Source organism: Opisthocomus hoazin, chromosome 3 (genome assembly GCF_030867145.1).
Source record: "Opisthocomus hoazin isolate bOpiHoa1 chromosome 3, bOpiHoa1.hap1, whole genome shotgun sequence".
Taxonomy (NCBI): domain Eukaryota; kingdom Metazoa; phylum Chordata; class Aves; order Opisthocomiformes; family Opisthocomidae; genus Opisthocomus; species Opisthocomus hoazin.
Window position 1 is genome coordinate 26,803,154 of NC_134416.1, and position 19,296 is coordinate 26,822,449.

Below are 19,296 nucleotides of genomic sequence, written 5' to 3' on the forward strand. Positions count from 1 at the left end.
CTGAGAATCAGAGTAAAACCCAGGAGCAAAGAGGGCATCAGTCCATTTGAAATTTTGTTCATAGGCGATTCCCTTCTGAGGGGAACAGAGGGCCCGATCTGCCGACCGGACCCATCCCACAGGGAAGTCTGCTGCCTCCCTGGGGCCCGGGTTAGGGATGTTGTGAAGAAACTCCCTGGTCTGGTGCGGCCCTCTGATTACTGCCCCCTCTTGGTAATGCAGGTTGGCGGGGACGAGACAGCAGAGAGAAGTCCCAAGGCCATCAAAAGGGACTTCAGGGCACTGGGGCGACCGGTTGAGGGATCAGGGGCGCAGGTGGTGTTTTCCTCCATCCCATCAGTGGCAGGGAACAGCACTGAAAGGGGCAGGAAAACTCACCTGGTTAACAGGTGGCTCAGGGACTGGTGCCATCAGTCAAATTTTGGCTTCTTTGATCGCGGGGAGGTGTAGATCGCACCGGGCCTGCTGGCAGCAGGCGGATCGCAACTATCTCAAAGGGGAGAAAGGATTCTTGGCCACGAGCTGGCGGGGCTCATTGAGAGGGCTTTAAACTAGGTTCGAAGGGGGAAGGGGACATCACCCCGTTCACTAGGGATGAGCCTAGGCTTGGTGTGCCAAGGCCAGGGGTGAGATTGACAGCCCAGCTCAAGTGTGTCTATACCAATGCACGTAGCATGGGCAATAAACAGGAGGAGCTGGAAGCCATTGTACAGCAGGACGGCTACGACTTGGTCGCCATCACAGAAACGTGGTGGGACAACTCGCATGACTGGCACGCTGTCATGGATGGCTACAGACCCTTTAGGAAAGACAGGCCAACAAGGAGAGGTGGGGGAGTTGCTCTATATGTGAAGGAGCAACTGGAATGCATTGAGCTTGGCCTGGAGGCAGATGAAGAAGGAGTTGAGAGCTTGTGGGTTAGAATTAAGGGACAGGCTCACACGGGTGACATTACGGTGGGTGTGTACTACAGGCCACCTGACCAGGAGGAGGAGGTTGACGAGGCCTTCTACAGGCAACTGCAAGCAGCGTCACAGTCACAGGCCCTGGTTCTCATGGGAGACTTCAAACACCCTGACATCAGCTGGGAAGACCATACAGCTAGGCTTTGTGAACCTCCCTTATTCTCCCTTGCAAACACAAGTAATTCAGAACCCGGGCACCACAGGGACGTGAGGGGTCTCTGCGTCGCCTCTGTGTGCATCGGTGTGTGTCACCCTCTTGAGTGTTGCAAAGGCTCCCCCCATGCTGGCCAGTTGTTCCTGCTCCCTTGCAGCTTACTACGAACTCCCTTCTTCTCAAAAGCTGCAGAGCAATGCATGGCACTGCCTGGCTTCACTAGACCTCTTCTGCTCTGGGCTGCACCGGGAAATACTACACTTGCATGGCTGGAGGAGAAAACAGGAGGCCGGCGAGGTTACAATGGCCAGAGGTGTTGCTGAAAGGTTGGGTGGGGCCAGACAAATGCCACGGTTTCATCTGTTGGGTAGTGTTGCCCTCCTCTGATCTATGGACAGATCTGAAGTTTTGGACATGGAGAATTTGTGGTTTGATGGTCACAGTGGCATCTCAGCGTGCACAGCGAGACTGCGTGGCTCCCACCAGCTGGGTTAAACAAGGCCTTCTGGACTTCTGTTAAACGCCAGGAAGACTGATACTCTCCTGGCAGTGCAGAAATGAGAAGTTACAAGCTTCCAGAAGATTGCACTGGGTTAAAGATCAGGTCACTTGTATCTGTGAATGCAGCATGGGTGTGGCAGAGCAGGTGGCGTGTACAATCGCAGACCGACCGGAGCCTTCTTCTCCAGCTGAGCGCTTATGCTTGGAGCTGTACTTAGGTTTTCTCAGCCTAACTCCGGTCTCTGGGTCCTGATGGGTCCTTATGCCCTGACGCAGTGCCTGCCCCTGCGCAGCCTGGGCCTGGCAGCTCAGCTGAGATGGGGTGTTCTCTGCAGCTGTACTTCAAGAAGATACTCGCACACCTTTAATATTTCTAACATGCTTTACTGAACTTCTGATTATAAAGGTTATCTATAATAAAGCAATTCAGTAAACAATAAGTTAAAACACAATACAGGTATATGTAGCAAAATCGTGGGCTCTGCCAGAATATTCAATAACTTTTTATGACCTATCTATCTCATCCCTCATTCTCAGTGCTGAGGCCAGCTGGGGCCTGGGGACAGAGTGGACTTTAAGTTTTGACACTGAAGAGCGTATGGCGTAAAGAGTGCAGGGCTACGAGGCAGCAACCACGAAGCAATGCTCCAATATTGTAAATGTAATCTAATCCTCCTCTCTGAGTACTGAAAGCCCACATGACAGTTGATACAACAGGGGCAGCTACAGCCGGAACATCTCTCAGGAGACTGCTGCTCCAATATCTCCTCTTTCTTCCTGCCTGCGAGCAAGTATTGACATACCCAAAGGCTTCATCATCATGAGGGTCTGTAAAATCAAGTTCTTTCATGAAATGGTTTTCACCAACTCTGTGCTCCACCTTCCTGCATAGAGACTGCACAGGAGAACAGGCATCCTGAGCTCTGAAGACGTTCTGAATGAGCTGCTCCACATCTAGGCTATATGGCACCGCGTCAGTCTGGACGGCCTGTTCCACCATCACACTGCTGCTTTTCTCCTCCTGCCGCGAAGAAGTTAGTTTTTCATCTGCAACACTGTCAAGCATCAGTTTCTTCACAACACAACTGGAGGGAGCGGGATCACTCCACTCACAACCTGTGCTGCTCCAGCTCTCTTCAGCTGAATCAGTCCCATTAGATGTGTCCTCACTAAGAAGAAGCCTGCTATCTGCCACCTCCTCCAGAGCTTGGTCCTCTGCCATGAGGCTCTCTGGCATCGTGGCACACAACGCTGATGGCTTCCCCTCTGCGTCACAGCTGTACTGCAGGCACTGCTCGTCCATCGCAGAGCTGTTCTGAGCCATTTCCATGCTCTGCAGCAAAGATTCCAGTTTCTTATTTTCAATGCTGATGTCTAAGAAGTATTTCTGAATTTTTTGGTCTTTCTCAACAGCATTGTTTTTCATGGCTTCAATAACCTGCTCGAGCTGCTTAATTTTGCTTCTTGCTTCGTTTAAGGCCAGATCCCCCTCCACATGCTTACACTCTTCTTCAATCCAGTCTTCCTTCATGCGTCCCAGCTGAGCTTTGAGCTCTGCTATTTCTATTTCCCTGTAGCAAAAGAAAAATGGTGTAACAGCTCTGCTGGGTGGTCAGTTCAAGAGACAACATGAGGCTCCAGCGCACTGGGGGTGGCTGCGCTGCAGAGACTCTCCAGGAAGGAAGCAGATTCCTTCCAAGGCTTGCAAGCGAGTGGGGAGAGATCTCTGTGTGAGATCCAGCCCTCGCTGATGCAGAGGTCGGGCTATCCCGAACTGGACCGCAGGGTCCCTGGGACTCTGCCTTGGGGCTCCGTTCAGACCCCGCTGTGTGCCCGCTTGGGTTGTGTGTGCGGAGAGCCGGCTCTCAGGAGGGCGCGGTTTTAGTAGAAAAGACGACATCTGTTGCTGTGTAATGCACATTGTCACTTCTTTGCTCAGCGTCCATACAAAGGGCTGCTGAGAAAACTTCAATATTGAAGCGACAAAAACACAGACGGGCATGCTGGTCCGTGTAAGAGCTTTTCTTTCTTTAGGGGAGAAGGGGGACATTTGGAGTCCTGTTTCGCGGAGTGAGGTAGAACAGGAGACTCAGGAAATACATGCTGGCAGGTAGAAACTATTGGATGTATCACAGGTCTCAATGCTAAATCAGACTGGTGAAAAATTATCCTTGAAAATTATTCAGTTGGGAAAGTTCAAAACAAGAGAAAAGTCAGACATATTCAGAACTCAGCTGCATGGTACAGCTTCACTGAACATGCTATGAAACCTGAAATACCTGAAAACAACCTCATCAGACGGATAATAGTTCAGATTTCTTCATCAACAATTTATGTGGTCCAGAAATGAGTAAAAACGTTCAGGATTCCCGCCCCTAGATGCTTCTGAACAAACCTTTCTAACTGATTTCTGAAGTGAAATGTACCTTTCTTTAAGTTTGCTCTCCGATTCCTTCAGCTTTGTTTTCAAATGCCGCAATGTAGCTTCTTTCTGCTGCAGAGCAGTCAAATCCTGCTCTGGATTTGGTGGCTTAATCTTGTAGTGGGCACCACAAGCATGGCATCCCCCTGAACACCTGAAAAGAAAAAAACCCAAAGCGTCACATAACATCACTGCTACAGTTCTGCGGTCCTAGCCAAAAGAAAAGTGTCCCGTTGACTGATACAAAGCTTGCCTCCTCTGGGGCTCCTCAGAGTCCGCACAAGTGACTCCCTCTGGCAAATCAAAGTACTCGAGGAAACGGCTGATCTGTGGCTGTAGTGCAAAATCTACTACTTATTTTGCTTGGTGTCAGTGCCATTACATCACACGAGACATTGAACTTTAAAATACCCAGCTGTCCCCTCGCTCGAAATTGGTGGCATGCCCAAGAGCAAGCACCCAGCTGTAGACACAGCCAGGTGAGGGAGCGCCTCAAAAAAACTCAAAGGGCTTTGACAGAAAGGAACCTTCAGTTTTACACTGCTGAGACAATCAAGTTTTTCCGTGGGATGGAGCAGCCTGCTGGCTGTCAAGCCACCAACACGAGCAGTCACACCTATGCTGAGAAGCACGGTGACCTGCTCGGCAACTTGCACAGCCGAGCCCCCGTTACAGAGCAGAGAAGGCAATTCGTTGCGCTCAACACCGGGACGCTGAAATAAAGACTTGCCTCAGCGCTGGGCTGCTGTCGCTTCCTTTGTAGGAGCCTGAGCTGCTGCTGGTGCCTGAAGAAGCCCTGTAATTCTGACGGATGTTGGCAGGAGTCAGCTGGTTTTTGCACAGGGCTGACAGAGGCTCCTTCTGACGGGAAGCAGGTGGGCTGGCTGCGGACTTGCAGGATAAGGATCCGTTATTCTGACCGTAAGGGCCACGACTGGAGGGGAACCAGAATGGTTAAAGCATATTGGATTATCCTCGTCGCGCAACTCTTTGTGTGTCTTCTTTTACACACAGAGTTGTCTGAACACTAAACTAGACAGAGAACTGTGAGTGCCCGCAAGAAAGTCCTGAAGTCATCAGCCACTGCACGTTTTTTCACTAGCTGTGGGGTGCTCAGTCTGAACTACGTGACCTAGGGAAACCTTGGCCATTTTCACTTTTCTCTGCGGATCTCACAGTTCCCAGTGACTCCGTCGGATCACCCACGTCCCCTGAGCTTCCCCTTCTCTGAAAATGGAACAGTTTATAAGGAACAGGTGGGTGAGGGGCTGCTGCAAACCTGCCTCATACTGCTGCGGTTTGGGTGATTTTATCATTGTTTTACAATGAAGTGCAGGACTGTGGTTTGTGACAGCACTGACATGTTTCATAGAGAGTTAAGTGGAACGGTTGAAAAAGAACATATTGCAAAGGAGACATCTCCTTCCGCTTTGTGCAGTACAGCATCAACCCTTGTGTGAGGCAGCATTTGCACAGGCTGCGCCTAACACAGCAATGCATCTGAAGGAGCCTTGTTACAGAGGACTTCTGTTCAATTAAGCAGGGCAGTATAGTAATATACGAAATGATATCTATTCTTTCTGAAAGTCAGGTAATTTTAGGGCTTTAAATTATACTTCGTATTGTTTTTTGCTCCCAGCCAATACCTTTCCTTGTTGAGATATAATCTAGGGAGCGCTTAAGTAATGTTCAATAAAAATTGGTTTAAAACTCACAATAGTAGTTGTGTGTGTATTAACTGCAAGACCTTACCCAGTAGTCTGTCTTTGCACTAGCAACACTTGCAAGATTCAGCAAAAGCTGCTTTGCTTACTTGCGAGAAAAAGAAGATCTTTGGCTTCCAGCAGCAGTCACACGGGCTTCAGGTGCTGAAATACTGCCTGTGCTGCTTGAAGAGCTCAAATCGGCTTCAGTTCCTGGAAAGGAAAAGGGAAGAGTGAAAACATGATGGAAATTCTAACTCAAAGACTGTTTTCAAAATAACGGTGAATCACGAGCACCCTTCCTTTGTCCGTCCTGTGTGAATTTCAGCAGTTGCATGAATTTTCAAACGTCCCTGAGGACAAGCGCTGGATCTGTTCCAGATTTTCAACATTGCTTCAGAACTGGCACTTCGACAAGAGCAGAAAAAACATTCGGACACAAAACCCTCACGCTACAGAAGCCATTTTAGGAGTCGGCTAGGCACATTTGTTGTGACAACCTGTTTGCTTTCTCAGAGCCATCAGCAGACGAATGCGGCTGCTCACGTGGCTCCTTCAGGAGCACACAACTGCAAGTAGAGATTTCTCTTGCTTTAAACCGCATGAAAATGCTCCTTGCTGTGAAGAAAGCCGCTTCTGTTTTGGTTTCTGAGATGATGTACGCATACATGTGTGTATGTATAAATGTGTATAGCCTAGCAGGGTATATCAGGATTTATGGAGGGTCACACTGAAAGTTCTGCTCCACATCCCCTCTGAGCGCATCTTTGCCAGCTGCCCAAGTTACCAGCTGTTGCTGCACCATGCAATCAGCTGAAATGTGATGAAGGGATCTGCCTGCTGAGCGAGCACTGGCAAGCAGTAGGGTGGGTGTCCACCCAAGAGTGGGGAGTGGTGGCTTCCTTGGCCAGCGCAGTGGCCAGGGAAGGCTACGCCTGTTGGTACCCTCGGGCACTGCTGTGCCCAGCTTCTCGCCATCGAGACCCTGCACTGGAGGTGGATTGTGCCACCAGCCCACAGCTGGGCAGGTCATTTTGTAGGACAGGTGGGACTCAGGCTTTCACCTTCTACTTGCCGGATCCTCCGTGGCAACCTGCTGGCTTGTATTTTGCGTCCTCCGTTTTCGCTGGGACTTGTGGGCGCTTGCTGCAGCCCGAGAGTCTTCTGAACAAAAAGAGATACATGTCTTGAGAGGCCACAGCCCAACCACTAATTGCCTATGTCTCTACTAAGCAACATCTAATACAATTTTTAGAGGGGGGTGGATTATAAAATTGGCGACACAGAATTGCAAGGTTGTTTTTCTAGGCCACTGTCATTTAACAGGGACTTGTAGATTTGGGCTCAAAAACGCAGACCACTTGAAAGCTGAAACACTCTTTGTAGCTGCTACTTTGCTTCTTCCCATTTGAAAGAAACACTTGGCTATTTGAACATGTTTTCAACAACAATTCAAGCAAATTTATGGAAATTCAAAGTTGAAACCTAAAACATATGTAAATCCAAACTAAAGCAATAGCTCTACGCTAATAAGTTTTACTTCGCTTTCTAGGTATCTTTTGCTCAAAACATGTGTTTTCTGACTCTATTCCAGTATTATCTCTTGGAAGGTACCAAGCGCTTTTTTCACTTCCGTGCAATTTACTTAGCTTGCCTTCTACAAATACTTCATTCCTGGGAATTCCCAGTGTAAAATGAGATACAGAATCTCCCTGTGCAATGCTAGGCACCTTGGGCAGGGGTCCTGAGAAACAGGACAAACGGACAGTGCCTAAGCTTATCAGGGATGAGCAGAAGACGAAAAGGCATCTAATTAGACCTACTTGAAGATACATGCGTGGTTCAAACGCAAACTTTCTTCTGCAACCGAACGTCTACGACTGACTTTCCTTTCTGTTCAAAAAAAAAAAAAACACACCAAGAGATGTAAAAGAGACAGAGATTGTACTTGGCTTCGATAAGAGCTAACAGCAGAGTGGTCAGAGACCTGACGAGGAACACGGGAGACAGGAGTGGAATTCGTCTGACTAAACGTGGACGTCCCTAACGCAGACACCCATCTCCAAGCCAGCCTTGCCTCCCATTTTTAGTCAACGGACAGTTAGTCAGTATAACCACTGAGCTCAAGGTACTATTTCTCTTCTCCTGAAGTAAACGCTTATACGTCAGGTTAGAAAGATGGCACACTAGATTGACTGGTCTTATTCATCATATCTCCTTTAGAACAAAATAGGCCCTCAGTGCACTTGTGCAAGCAAGATTACAGCGACATTAAAGATAGGGAATTGAGGTCAGATAAATCACAAGCCGTCTCCGCTCTACCCAGTTTGGCTCAAGACCGTGAATCCACATCTCCTCCATGCCCAAAACAGCTGCCGTAACCCCTAGAAGAAAAGTAATGGCAGATCCACCTGTTTAGGCTGTTCTGCCTCCCGCAGCAATGGGACCAGTCGCTGGACCAGATGAGGAGAGACCTCCCCGTCCGCAGCCCACAGCGCCTGAAGCCTGTCCGAGGAGGCCCGCAGGTGCAGATGTTACCTCTTCGGGACCACAGACCCCGAGGGATCTATGGCAGACAGAGGAGCTCCAAGGGGACCTGCCGGCTGTGCCGGGTCTGCTGGCCCACTGGGAGGGACCGTTCCCTAACACTGGCGCCATGGAGACCTGGCCATTATGAAGCAGGCGGGGGGCTGGACCAATGCAAATAGAGGGCCCCCAGCAGCCCCTGCCACCCCACCGCCGCCCAGCAGCCTCACCCCACGGCCCTCCACGCCCGGCTCCAGGACGCGAGCTCGGAGGGTAGCACGGGCTGGTGCCTGGACACGGCATCCTCGCTGCTGGAGGGAGAGGTGTGCGCATGCATCTCCCCATCCTCCGGCACCCCTGGCGACCGGGTCCTTCGCAGCTCCCTGTGCCGGCAACTCCAGCAAATCTGCACCACTCCACAGCAACGGATGTGAAATTAAAGTGGATCCCATCAGTAAAATATGCAGGAGGGCTCAGTGCATGGAGCATCATTATCCGGAAACACTTTGATTTCAAAACAGCAGCAGTAGCTATTTTGTGTAGGTCGAAAATGAAAGGCAAAGAGAAGGAAGAAAAGATCTCAGGAACTTTACTGTCCCAAAGAATATTACGAGGTCCATGTGTAAGAAAGGGAGAAGAGTGAGATGAAAACTGTAGAGGAAACAAGCGTTGTGTGCCATTGGACCCGAATGTCAGGATGGTTACGTTGTCTGCTGTCAGGTGTGGGACAGAAGTGTAGCATTTGAACCATGCACTTAGATCGGGGAAAGATGACACATGTTCAACGACATCCTCGTTTTTGCTTGCCAAGGTGAGGTTTTAAGAAGCAGGTGGAAAGCCTTCCAGAAGCATGTGTCATTGACCACTATGTATCTCCATAGACATGGAGAACGTACGGTCGTAGGCAAGGTGCTCCATCATTTGCTATCAACTTACTTCACTCGGTCCTGAACATATGTACCGAGTGAAGTAAGGACCGAGGACCGAGTGAAGTAAGTTGATAGCAAATGATGGAGCACCTTGCCTACGACCGTACGTTCTCCGGTCCATCTTCAGTCCATTTTTTGTTCTATGACCACATATTTCAAGAACACTGAATCAGGTGTAGCTCATTTCCCCACTTCAGTATGCTTATGCACATGACAGCAGCCACACATTGAACTATCTGCACAGTCTCAGGAACAGAAGCACAAACCTTCCCACCTTCACAGCGCAAGCAAGGTTATGACTGGTTGCAGGATGGGAGCACGGCGTACTCTGATGAAATCGTGCATTTGTAACCGAGTTAAATGTTCTTTGACATAACCTTGTTCTTCATTTCCCCTGTCCCAGAAAGGCGCAGTCTTGGAATGTGGGCTATAAAGTACTGCTAAGTAACAGCAGAAAGAGAGACACATTACGCTGAGGTCACCAGTCTTCTCATCGCTCTTACCTTTGCACCATCCTGCTTTTCAAATGAGGCACGCCCATTTATTTTAGGGATCAGTCAAGCCAGATTGCTACCTCCAAATACTGGTTTTCTCTTGAGTATTTTTTGTTGTTTTGTTTGGTTTTTTTTTCCAACAACCAATGAATGTGAGTTTGCCTTCAAATACATAGTACACCAGCAGCATTTTAAAAAGTATTTCAACGTAAGAGGTAGAAGTACCAACTAGCAGTTATGAAGAACAAGGAAGCTCTTTGCATGCCACAGGATCTACTCAAGTTAGCACGTTCGGTAACCTGGTGTTCTGTACCACTGTTCCTGAACAACGGGGACAACAGTTCTATTATTTTTCCCACTGCTTGCAGAAATCTGGTACAGGGAACGAACAAAAGCCATGCAAATACAAGATACAATGTTCTTGCACAAATGCACCAGTCAAATGTGTCTTTCTGATACTTTATCAGTCTTCCCAAGAGAAAACAAAGTCCTATCATTGCATGCTTCTGCAACCAGAAAAGTCAAGTTCGTGAGGGTGAAGTATATTTCCAGAGCTACCTCTAAGGCATTCCTCTTGCAGAACTTAGACACCAACTCCTCTGTTTTTGAAGTGAAGCACATACATAGGTACGTATCAGTGTCAGACACTATTATTCCCACACCACTCTACTGAAGAGAGGGAGCGAGCTGACAAGAGATCTGTAAAGTCATATGGCCACATGTCAGTAACATAACTTCAATCACAGCTTTTACATTTTGTTTTTAAAACAACCAAAGCGACTGCCTTTAGAGTACAGACACGTATGGAAGTAGAGTAGCAATATGGATAAACTATTCTGCTATTTTTACCCTAACGGATTAATTCACCACCACTATTTGCTTGCACAGGGTGTCCCCAAGAAGAAGTTCCTGCACATTTAGTCTCCTGGGAATCTAAACCTCACATACCAGACAAGGCAACGTAATAAGTGGGAATAGCATTACATTTTACCAGCTAGGCATTTTTAACATCTAGCCATCATTTGCAGCTAACACCTGCATTTCCAGTCTAATCTGTTTAGCTTATTTGACTCGAACTGTCATATTCCCAGATGCCCAGGGTCACTTCCCTTGCCTCCTTTTTCTTAACTACAGTCAGCTCCAATGTTGAGTAAAAAAGCAACCGCACCTGCACCGTACTCAGAACCAATTTCAGTCCAACACAGTCTGCTCCACCTGTCTCTCCTCAAATTCCTAACCGTCCTAAAGCCTGCAAAGATGATTGTGTTCAGACTGGGACATCCTAACCCACGGCTCACACTTATGACTTGACAAATTCACTATCAAGAAGCAGAGAAGAACATACTGGCAACACATGCTGAGTACAACAACGCTTACAACGGCTCAAAGTTAAATGACATTTCTAATGGAATACTAATTGTTATAAGTTACTCTTTTCATTCTTTCATTCCTATTAACTCACTAGATGTGAAACGGCACGGTATGGAGACATGAAGGATAGGGCAGGAAAAGCACAAATTGTGCCTTGCAAAGCTGCGGATCTGGGTGATAATGAATTCCTAGAAATAATTACAAGAATCACGCCTATTCCTAGAAACAATTACAATAGTCCAGCCTACTTAGATAAACTTTGTAATAAATAGGTGCATGCTTTGTGACTTGGTGTGCAAGTCAGGAGGAGCGATCCCCCTTGCACCCGGCGCCATAAGAAACATACCTGCTTTATAACTCTCTGTGAGTTGTGGACTTTGTTTCTGCACGTCACTGGTGACTCAGTGCAGATGCCGAGCAGTTGCAAGGAGCATGCGTAGTAAGCCACATGCTTCCTGGAATCGAAGCATGCTGGCGGACAGTGCTGAGGAGTAGGCTACTAGTGCCTGAGAAGTTCCTGCACTCTGTTGACTCCTTGCCCCGCTCCCCCGTCCCCCCCCAGCAGGTTCTGGGCTGGGATGCACTGAAATTCTCCAGTCAGTGATGAAGCAGCGTAGTGGATGATAAACTGGATTTTCAGTTCACTGAAGTTAGTTCGATGTTGGCTTGTTCTGCAAATTGTAGATACCTATCTGCACCTTTCGACTTTCTAATACCAATGAAGTTTTTCCTCCCAGTGGGAACAGGTAAGCTAAATGGTGGTGCATTTTAATTGCGGTGAGGTCAAAGACCAAATGCTATGAAACCATTCTTATTACAGTTTTTCAGTATGCATACAGTAAATAAAAACATCCTAGAAGAAGCATATCTCTAACAGTGTTGTGATTATAATTAGTGTTCTGCTAACTGAGGAGAGAGGTTTAGGTCTTTTTGGACGTAACTTGTGTTAGGAATGCAAAGCACGAGTGACACCAGGAATGGGTCCTTTCCTGGTTTAAACAACTTACATCATTCCGTCCAGTCTGTGCTGAACTCCTTGCTTTGGAACCCGGACAAAGTGAGCCAGATATGGCTGCAGTTTGTCATAGGCTCTTCCTTTATGGAGAAATGAAACCTTTCTGACCCTCGACGGTAGTAGCATAATGTCCAAAACATGCAGGAGGTTTGGAGTAGAGATCAATGTTTTGAGTAACGACCAAGTGAAAAACGAGTGGAGAGGCAGTCACTGTGTGGTAAGCTACTTGTTGAATTCTTTTGTGACTTCTGTTCCTCTACCTGTGGTGCTGCAAAGGTCTCTTCTCATTTGGGCGTAACTGAAGTCCAATAAAATGACTCAGCCAGTAGATGGCACGGAAAGCACTTGTCTGTGCAGAGCAGTTCTGCGTCCTGCGGTTTATCAGGGGGAGAAGAAACACGGTCTGCTGTGACTCTCCTCACTTCAGAATCGCAGACGAATAGCAGCATTGCTTAACACCTCGTAAGGCTTTTTGGAACTCTGCTGTCTCCACACGCTGGCTGGGGTGTAGGTAGCTTCTTCCCTTCTGCATGAATTCAGAGGTGTGGGGAATATAAGAAAATCTACTCTAAATTACAATTCTTTATTCTAATAAATAATTCTTTATTCTTACCGAATCTGTGTTAAATTTCACTTTTTCAAGTGAGTGAAGCTTCATTTTTATTTTTAAAGTCCTCCTGCAAACATCTTAGCAGATTTTTCATATAAAATCAACTGACTCCGAAGCAGGAGTGACCTCCTCATGCCAGTCTCTTACTACTTATGCAAGACAGGAGAGAGCTGCAATGTGCCACTTGGAGTATGGGTCCTTGTTGCCCCTGTGCCACTCAGTGATGTGTTCTAGACGAAGTGGGGGAGTAAAATGAGCGGATTGTTGTGGTGTTTTTTTCCTTTGCTCTCGTCAGCTATGTGTTTATTGACACCTTACACCCCTTGCATAGGTAGTATAACAAAAAAGATTGTGTAGTGAATAAAGCTAGTGTGAAAATTCTCTGTTCAGTTAACAGCACTTTTCACTGTTTGTGTTTCCAGTGGCATTCCTCTGGGAAAAGCGTGCATAGCGGACAACAGCGCTTTTGTGCAGAAGAAAAGTTAATGTCTGCTGGAAGGAGAGGTGTGGGGGTGGAGGGGAATGCCTGTGGTTCTGATGTCCATCTCAGAGCGGGGCTCCTCGGTTCGCCGGCGTGTGCTGGGTCGGCAGCGGTGCGACAGCGCTCGCCCCACACGACCTGTTGTCACCTCGGCAGCCGCAAACCACCCCACCACGAGACAGCACACGGAGAATAAACGCATGCAGAAAACATGGATGCCGCAGCCAGAGTAACAGCAACAGATAATGACTCAAGAACACAGGGAAGAAATGCAGCCGAACTAAACGCAAACAACTTTTACGTATCTGTCTTCAGGATGTATCTTTCTGGAGAAGCCAGTAGCTGTAACTGCAGCATTCGGGGTCTTATAAAAGCATTTCCAAACTTCCAAATACGATGAATAGGGAAACAAAGTTTTCTTTAACTTCCACTGAACAGCAAGGACACTCTTCTGGAGCATCCTACAAACCCGGCTTCCACCCAAAGTTAACGCCCGGCGGCTGGAGCCAAACCAGAGGCACCGGAGCGCTGCCGGCGCCGCAGACTGCGCTGGGGTGGACGTGCAGAGTCTGTGAGCAGCAGGAAGGATCGCGGGGTCAGAACCTGCCGGCCCGCATTATTTTGAAGGGGGAACGGGGGGAAGCACTGGATTTCCAAGGCGTTACACTAAAGGACCTGTCTGTAAACTCAAGCAAAACCCCAGCCCGCGGGATGGGCCCCAGTCTCCCATGATATCCTCCTAGGGAAGCTGAGGAAGTGTGGGCTGGATGAGTGGTCGGTGAAGTGGATAGAGAACTGGCTGAATGGCAGAACTCAGAGGGTTGTCATCAGCCGCGCTGAGTCTAGTTGGAGGCTGGTGACAAGTGGTGTCCCCCAGGGGTCAGTACTGGGCCCAGTCTTGTTTAACTTCTTCATCAACGACCTGGATGAAGAGTTAGAATGTACCCTCAGCAAGTTTGCTGACGACAGCAAACTGGGAGGTGTGGTAGATACACCAGAAGGCTGTGCTGCCATTCAGCGTGACCTGGATAGGCTGGAAAGCTGGTCAGAGAGGAACCTGATGAGGTTCAACAAGGGCAAGTGCAGGGTCCTGCACCTGGGGAGGAACAACCTCATGCACCAGTACAGGCTTGGGGTGGACCTGCTGGAGAGCAGCTCTGCGGAGAGGGACCTGGGTGTCCTGGTGGACGACAGGTTAACCATGAGCCAGCAGTGTGCCCTGGCTGCCAAGAAAGCCAATGGGATCCTGGGGTGCATCGAGAAGAGTGTGGCCAGCAGGACGAGGGAGGTTCTCCTTCCCCTCTACACTGCCCTGGTGAGGCCTCATCTGGAGTACTCTGTCCAGTTCTGGGCTCCCCAGTTCAAGAAAGATGAAGAGCTACTGGAGAGAGTCCAGCGGAGGGCTACGAGGATGGTGAGGGGACTGGAGCATCTCCCCTACGAGGAGAGGTTGAGGGAACTGGGCTTGTTCAGCCTGAGGAAGAGAAGGCTGCGAGGGGACCTTATAAATGCCTACAAATATCTGAAGGGTGGGTGTCAGGAGGATGGGGCCAAGCTCTTTTCAGTGGTGCCCAGTGACAGGACAAGGGGCAATGGGCACAAACTGAGGCACAGGAAGTTCCGTCTGAACATGAGGAAGAACTTCTTCCCTCTGAGGGTGACGGAGCCCTGGCACAGGCTGCCCAGGGAGGTTGTGGAGTCTCCTTCTCTGGAGATATTCAAGACCCGCCTGGACAAGGTCCTGTGCAGCCTGCTGTAGGTGACCCTGCTTCGGCAGGAGGGTTGGACTAGATGACCCACAGAGGTCCCTTCCAACCCCCACTATTCTGTGATTCTGTGGGAAGCGGCGACCCGGCCACCTGCGAGCAGCAGCAGCGTGCGACGTCCCCGGCCCCGGGCCCCACCGCACGCCCAGGGACCCCGCCGTGCTCCCGGCCCCCGCGGGACGCCCAGCCGCGGCGCCAGCCCCCCGACGGGACCCCCTCCCCCGGCGGGCTTCGCGGGGACCCCCCACCCCGCCCGGCTCCCCGCGGCCCAGCACGGCCCGGCCCGGCCCGGCTCACCCCGCGGCGGCGGCCCGGCGGGGCGGCTGCGGGCGCTGCTGGAGCAGCCCATGGCGGGGCGCGGCGGGCTCTGCGCGGCTGCCGGGCGCGGGGCGGCGGGGCGGGGCGGGGCGGGCCCGGCGGGGCCGTCAGACGCCCCCGGCAGCGGGGCCGCCCGGCCCCGGGTCCCCGAGCGCGGGGCGGGGGCAGGAGCTGCCCCGCGCCCTGCTCCGCCCCAGCGCCGCGCGCCCGCAAACCGGGCCGGACTGGGATGGGGAGGCCTCGGGGGTCTCGGCCGCCGGGAGGCGAGGAGAAACCCCCCGGGCTGCAAAATCCTCTGGCCTCACCAGCCACACGTAACAAAGGGCACCTTGAGCTGCCTGCACCCTTCAGCATGGAGGAGGGAAGGCGGAGGCTTTCGGACGGGACCGAAATTCCACACCGTTCTGCCTCGACCCGGCTTAGCGCAGTAATTTGTGCTCCGGTGTCAATCAAAAAGCTTACCGGTCTCCTCTTTGGCCCTACCGCCACCGTAATCAATAAATCCCCTTTGTTATTGCAGGTGAGCTGTCTTACACACATCCACCCTCCGCCTCCCCCCTCACCCTGGGGGAGGGGAGGATTTAGTTTCCCACCAGCTTCTTCCCTGTTTCGTTCCCCCCCCCAGATTCACCAAGGGTGGGGCACTAGGATCTGGCCCAAAAGCGATTTCTCGCCCTGACCATCTCTGCACAAGCTGTTCCACCTTCTTGGTCAGGAGTCCATGCATGAGGTCCCGGGGAATGCCCTTCTGAAGCCCTAACTGCCAGATCCCCTGCCGAATTAGGGGCTTTTCTTTCCCAGCCAGATCCGGGCTTCTCCCCGAGAAAAACGACTGCCCACTCCCTTGTTCTGCGGCTCGCAGGGCTCTGGTTTCAGCCCTTTGATATGGCCGGTTAACAGGTCCGTATCTCCTCCCACAGCTAATCAGCTCTTGGGCTATCTCCCCGCACATCCACACTTTGCTCCCCGGCTGCCGACGGTCGGGGGTCACTCCCCCCTCCAGGGTAGCCGCGGTTCTCCCCTCGCTGGGGGTGTTTTGAATTCTCCTCTGCCGCTGGATCCCTGTGGGTTTCAGGGAATCGGGAAGCCCCCGTAGCTGGGGAGTCATTCTTTCGGGGTCTGCCAGCAGCAGCATCGGGGAGCTCAGATTAGGCTTGAGCTCCCGGTCATACATCATCTGAAGGCAAGCCACTTTCTGCACACTTTCCAATAACTGATCTGTCGTGCCTGTGGTGGCCAGGGGATCCCCCCTCTCCAGCGGGTTCAACCCCGCGGCCCAGTGCTCGGCCCTCTGAGTCAGCGACCACAGGGCTCGGCGTTCACTGGGGGTTAAGAACACGCCCGGGCCCCAGTACCCTTCCGCTTCCCTTTCCAACAACAAGATCCTGTCCCACCCCGACAGGGACACCCACCAGACATATTCTGTCTCCAGTTCTCTCGTGGTTCTTGCAAAATCTTTCCGCAGCTTTGCCAATTCAGTTGCCGCAAAAGGGATTTCTTTAGTAATAATCAGGGGGCGATTATCACCGTCATCTTCATATACGAATTCTGTTTTAACCAACGGGTACTTGTGGGGGGGGCTCCCTACAGTCCCTTTTGCTCCCTTCAAGTCCTCCTGGGGATAGATCGATCGCACCCCTTTCCCTGCCAGCGCTACTTCTGTTTCCGCCAAGGAGTCTGCCTTCCTCAGGAGCTGGTTCCTTAACTCAGAATCACAGAATCACAGAATCACAGTGGGACCCGTCCACGCGCTACTCTGTGCGCAAGTGCTTTCCTGCAGGTCGTTGAGGCGTTTTTTTCAGAGGCCAGGAAGGGACGACAATGGCAATGTCGAGACAAAAGCAGTTTGTAGCAGTCTTCTACAGGTGCATCAAGAGGAGTGTGGCCAGTAGGTCGAGGGAGGTTCTCCTTCCCCTCTACTCTGCCCTAGGGAGGCCCCATCTGGAGTACTCTGTCCAGTTCTGGGCTCCCCAGTTCAAGAAAGATGAGGAGCTACTGGAGAGAGTCCAGCAGAGGGCTACGAGGATGGTGAGGGGACTGGAACATCTCCCCTACAAGGAGAGGCTGAGGGAGCTGGGCTTGTTCAGCGTGAAGAAGAGAAGGCTGCCAGGGGACCTTATAAATATCTCAAGGGTGGCTGTCAGGAGGATGGGGCCAGACTCTTTTCAGTGGTGCCCAGTGACAGGACAAGGGGCAATGGGCACAAACTGAGGCACAGGAAGTTCCGTCTAAACATGAGGAAGAACTTCTTCCCTCTGAGGGTGACGGAGCCCTGGCACAGGCTGCCCAGGGAGGCTGTGGAGTCTCCTTCTCTGGAGATATTCAAGACCCGCCTGGACGCAGTCCTGTGCAGCCTGCTGTAGGTGACCCTGCTTCGGCAGGAGGGTTGGACTAGATGACCCACAGAGGTCACTTCCAACCCCGAACATTCTGTGATTCTGTGATTCTGTGATCAAGGCTAAAACCAAATATTAGAGGGGAACAAAATTACGATGGTATGTCTGCAGCAACAGCTGGTGTATCCTCTGTAGATGGCGGAACAAAGGCCAGTCCCCTGAAGTCTGAGAGTGGAGCAATGATCGTGGCACTTCTGGCCTCTGCTCACAAAGGGCACCTTCAGCTGCCTACACCCTTCAGTATGGAGGAGGAAAGGTGGAGGCTTGGAAGCATCTGAGTTTTGGGTAAAGATCAGAGCAAGGACTTTTACCGGGAGGGTGACGGGAGCTCTGTCACCTCTTGCTGAGCAGAAGTACCTTATGAAAGCTGAGAGGACAGAAAGATTTTAAGGGCAGGAAACAACTTTGGCACTACTCTGGTGTTAGCGCCTTATAAACAGCACGTTTAAAAACACTGCTGCTAAATGGAGCCTGCCTGAAACATGGTTTGGAATGAGTTCAGCCTTTTGAAATGTTGAACATGAGTGTAGGTTTGTGCTGCTTTATTGCCTGCCTACTGCAAAAGAAACCCGTGTAGTCGCAGGTGAATGTCTCTCCTCGAACTGAAGATCACTTTTTCCTCTAAATGATGCTCTATTTCACGAGGACACAAAGTGAAGATCGTTTACACAACAGTGAGTGTAAAAGAGAAATCCAAAATTGTAATAAAGTTGGTAAAATTGGGTATAAAATATTGCGCTCTCAGCCTTGAACAGATGTACTTTGAAGCAGGAATAAGGCATTTTCTGTAATGTGTTCCAGGCCCAAAAGGAATGATGAAATGCCATGGTTGTGTAAAATTTGGATTAGCACGTTCCCCCTCCCCCAGCTATTGCTTTTGGCCCTTGTGTCCATGCAATTAAAAGAAAAAGCTTTTGAAAGTGATCTTTGGGTGAAAGTGAGCTATGTATTGCAGAAGTGTCACAAGGCAAGCCAGCTGGCCTGCAGGAACCCAGGAAGGCAGGAGAGCATGGAAGAGAAAGTGACCGGCAGAGAAAGCAAGATGCTCTCGTGGGCATCTTTGTGAGCTCCTGGGGACTGTGTTACATCAAACTGTCTGTTAGATTTGTCTTTCTTAATATAACCCTTTGTGAACCTCCCCTATTCTTCCTTGCAAACACAAGTAATTCAGAACCCGGGCACCACAGGGACATGAGGGGTCTCTGCGTTGCCTCTGTGTGCATCGGTGTGTGTCACCCTCTTGAGTGTTGCAAAGGCTCCCCCCGTGCTGGCCAGCTATTCCTGCTCCCTTGCAGCTTACTACGAACTCCCTTCTTCCCAAAAGCTGCAGAGCAATGCATGGCACTGCCTGGCTTCACTAGACCTCTTCTGCTCTGGGCTGCACCGGGAAATACTACACTTGCATGGCTGGAGGAGAAAACAGGAGGCCGGCGAGGTTACAGTGGCCAGAGGTGTTGCTGAAAGGTTGGGTGGGGCCAGACAAATGCCACGGTTTCATCTGTTGGGTAGTGTTGCCCTCCTCTGATCTATGGACAGATCTGAAGTTTTGGACATGGAGAATTTGTGGTTTGATGGTCACAGTGGCATCTCAGCGTGCACAGCGAGACTGCGTGGCTCCCACCAGCTGGGTTAAACAAGGCCTTCT

At 50.5% G+C, this 19,296-nt stretch overlaps 2 protein-coding genes across 2 annotated transcripts; both read right to left on the reverse strand.

The window, feature by feature from the left end:
• Positions 1-2,152: 2,152 nt before the first annotated feature.
• On the reverse strand, positions 2,153-9,189 carry LOC142360923 (syntabulin-like). Its single transcript, XM_075417238.1, has 5 exons — positions 9,168-9,189; positions 5,856-5,958; positions 4,773-4,976; positions 4,047-4,196; positions 2,153-3,191 (listed from the first exon to the last, which is right to left on the reverse strand). The coding sequence occupies exons 1-5, from the start codon at positions 9,187-9,189 to the stop codon at positions 2,195-2,197; spliced, it is 1,476 nt and encodes a 491-aa protein (XP_075273353.1). The 3' UTR covers positions 2,153-2,194.
• Positions 9,190-13,632: 4,443 nt separating this feature from the next.
• LOC142360924 (uncharacterized) lies at positions 13,633-18,135 on the reverse strand. Its single transcript, XM_075417239.1, has 5 exons — positions 18,123-18,135; positions 17,861-18,018; positions 15,849-16,870; positions 15,471-15,600; positions 13,633-13,740 (listed from the first exon to the last, which is right to left on the reverse strand). The coding sequence occupies exons 1-5, from the start codon at positions 18,133-18,135 to the stop codon at positions 13,633-13,635; spliced, it is 1,431 nt and encodes a 476-aa protein (XP_075273354.1).
• Positions 18,136-19,296: the final 1,161 nt, after the last annotated feature.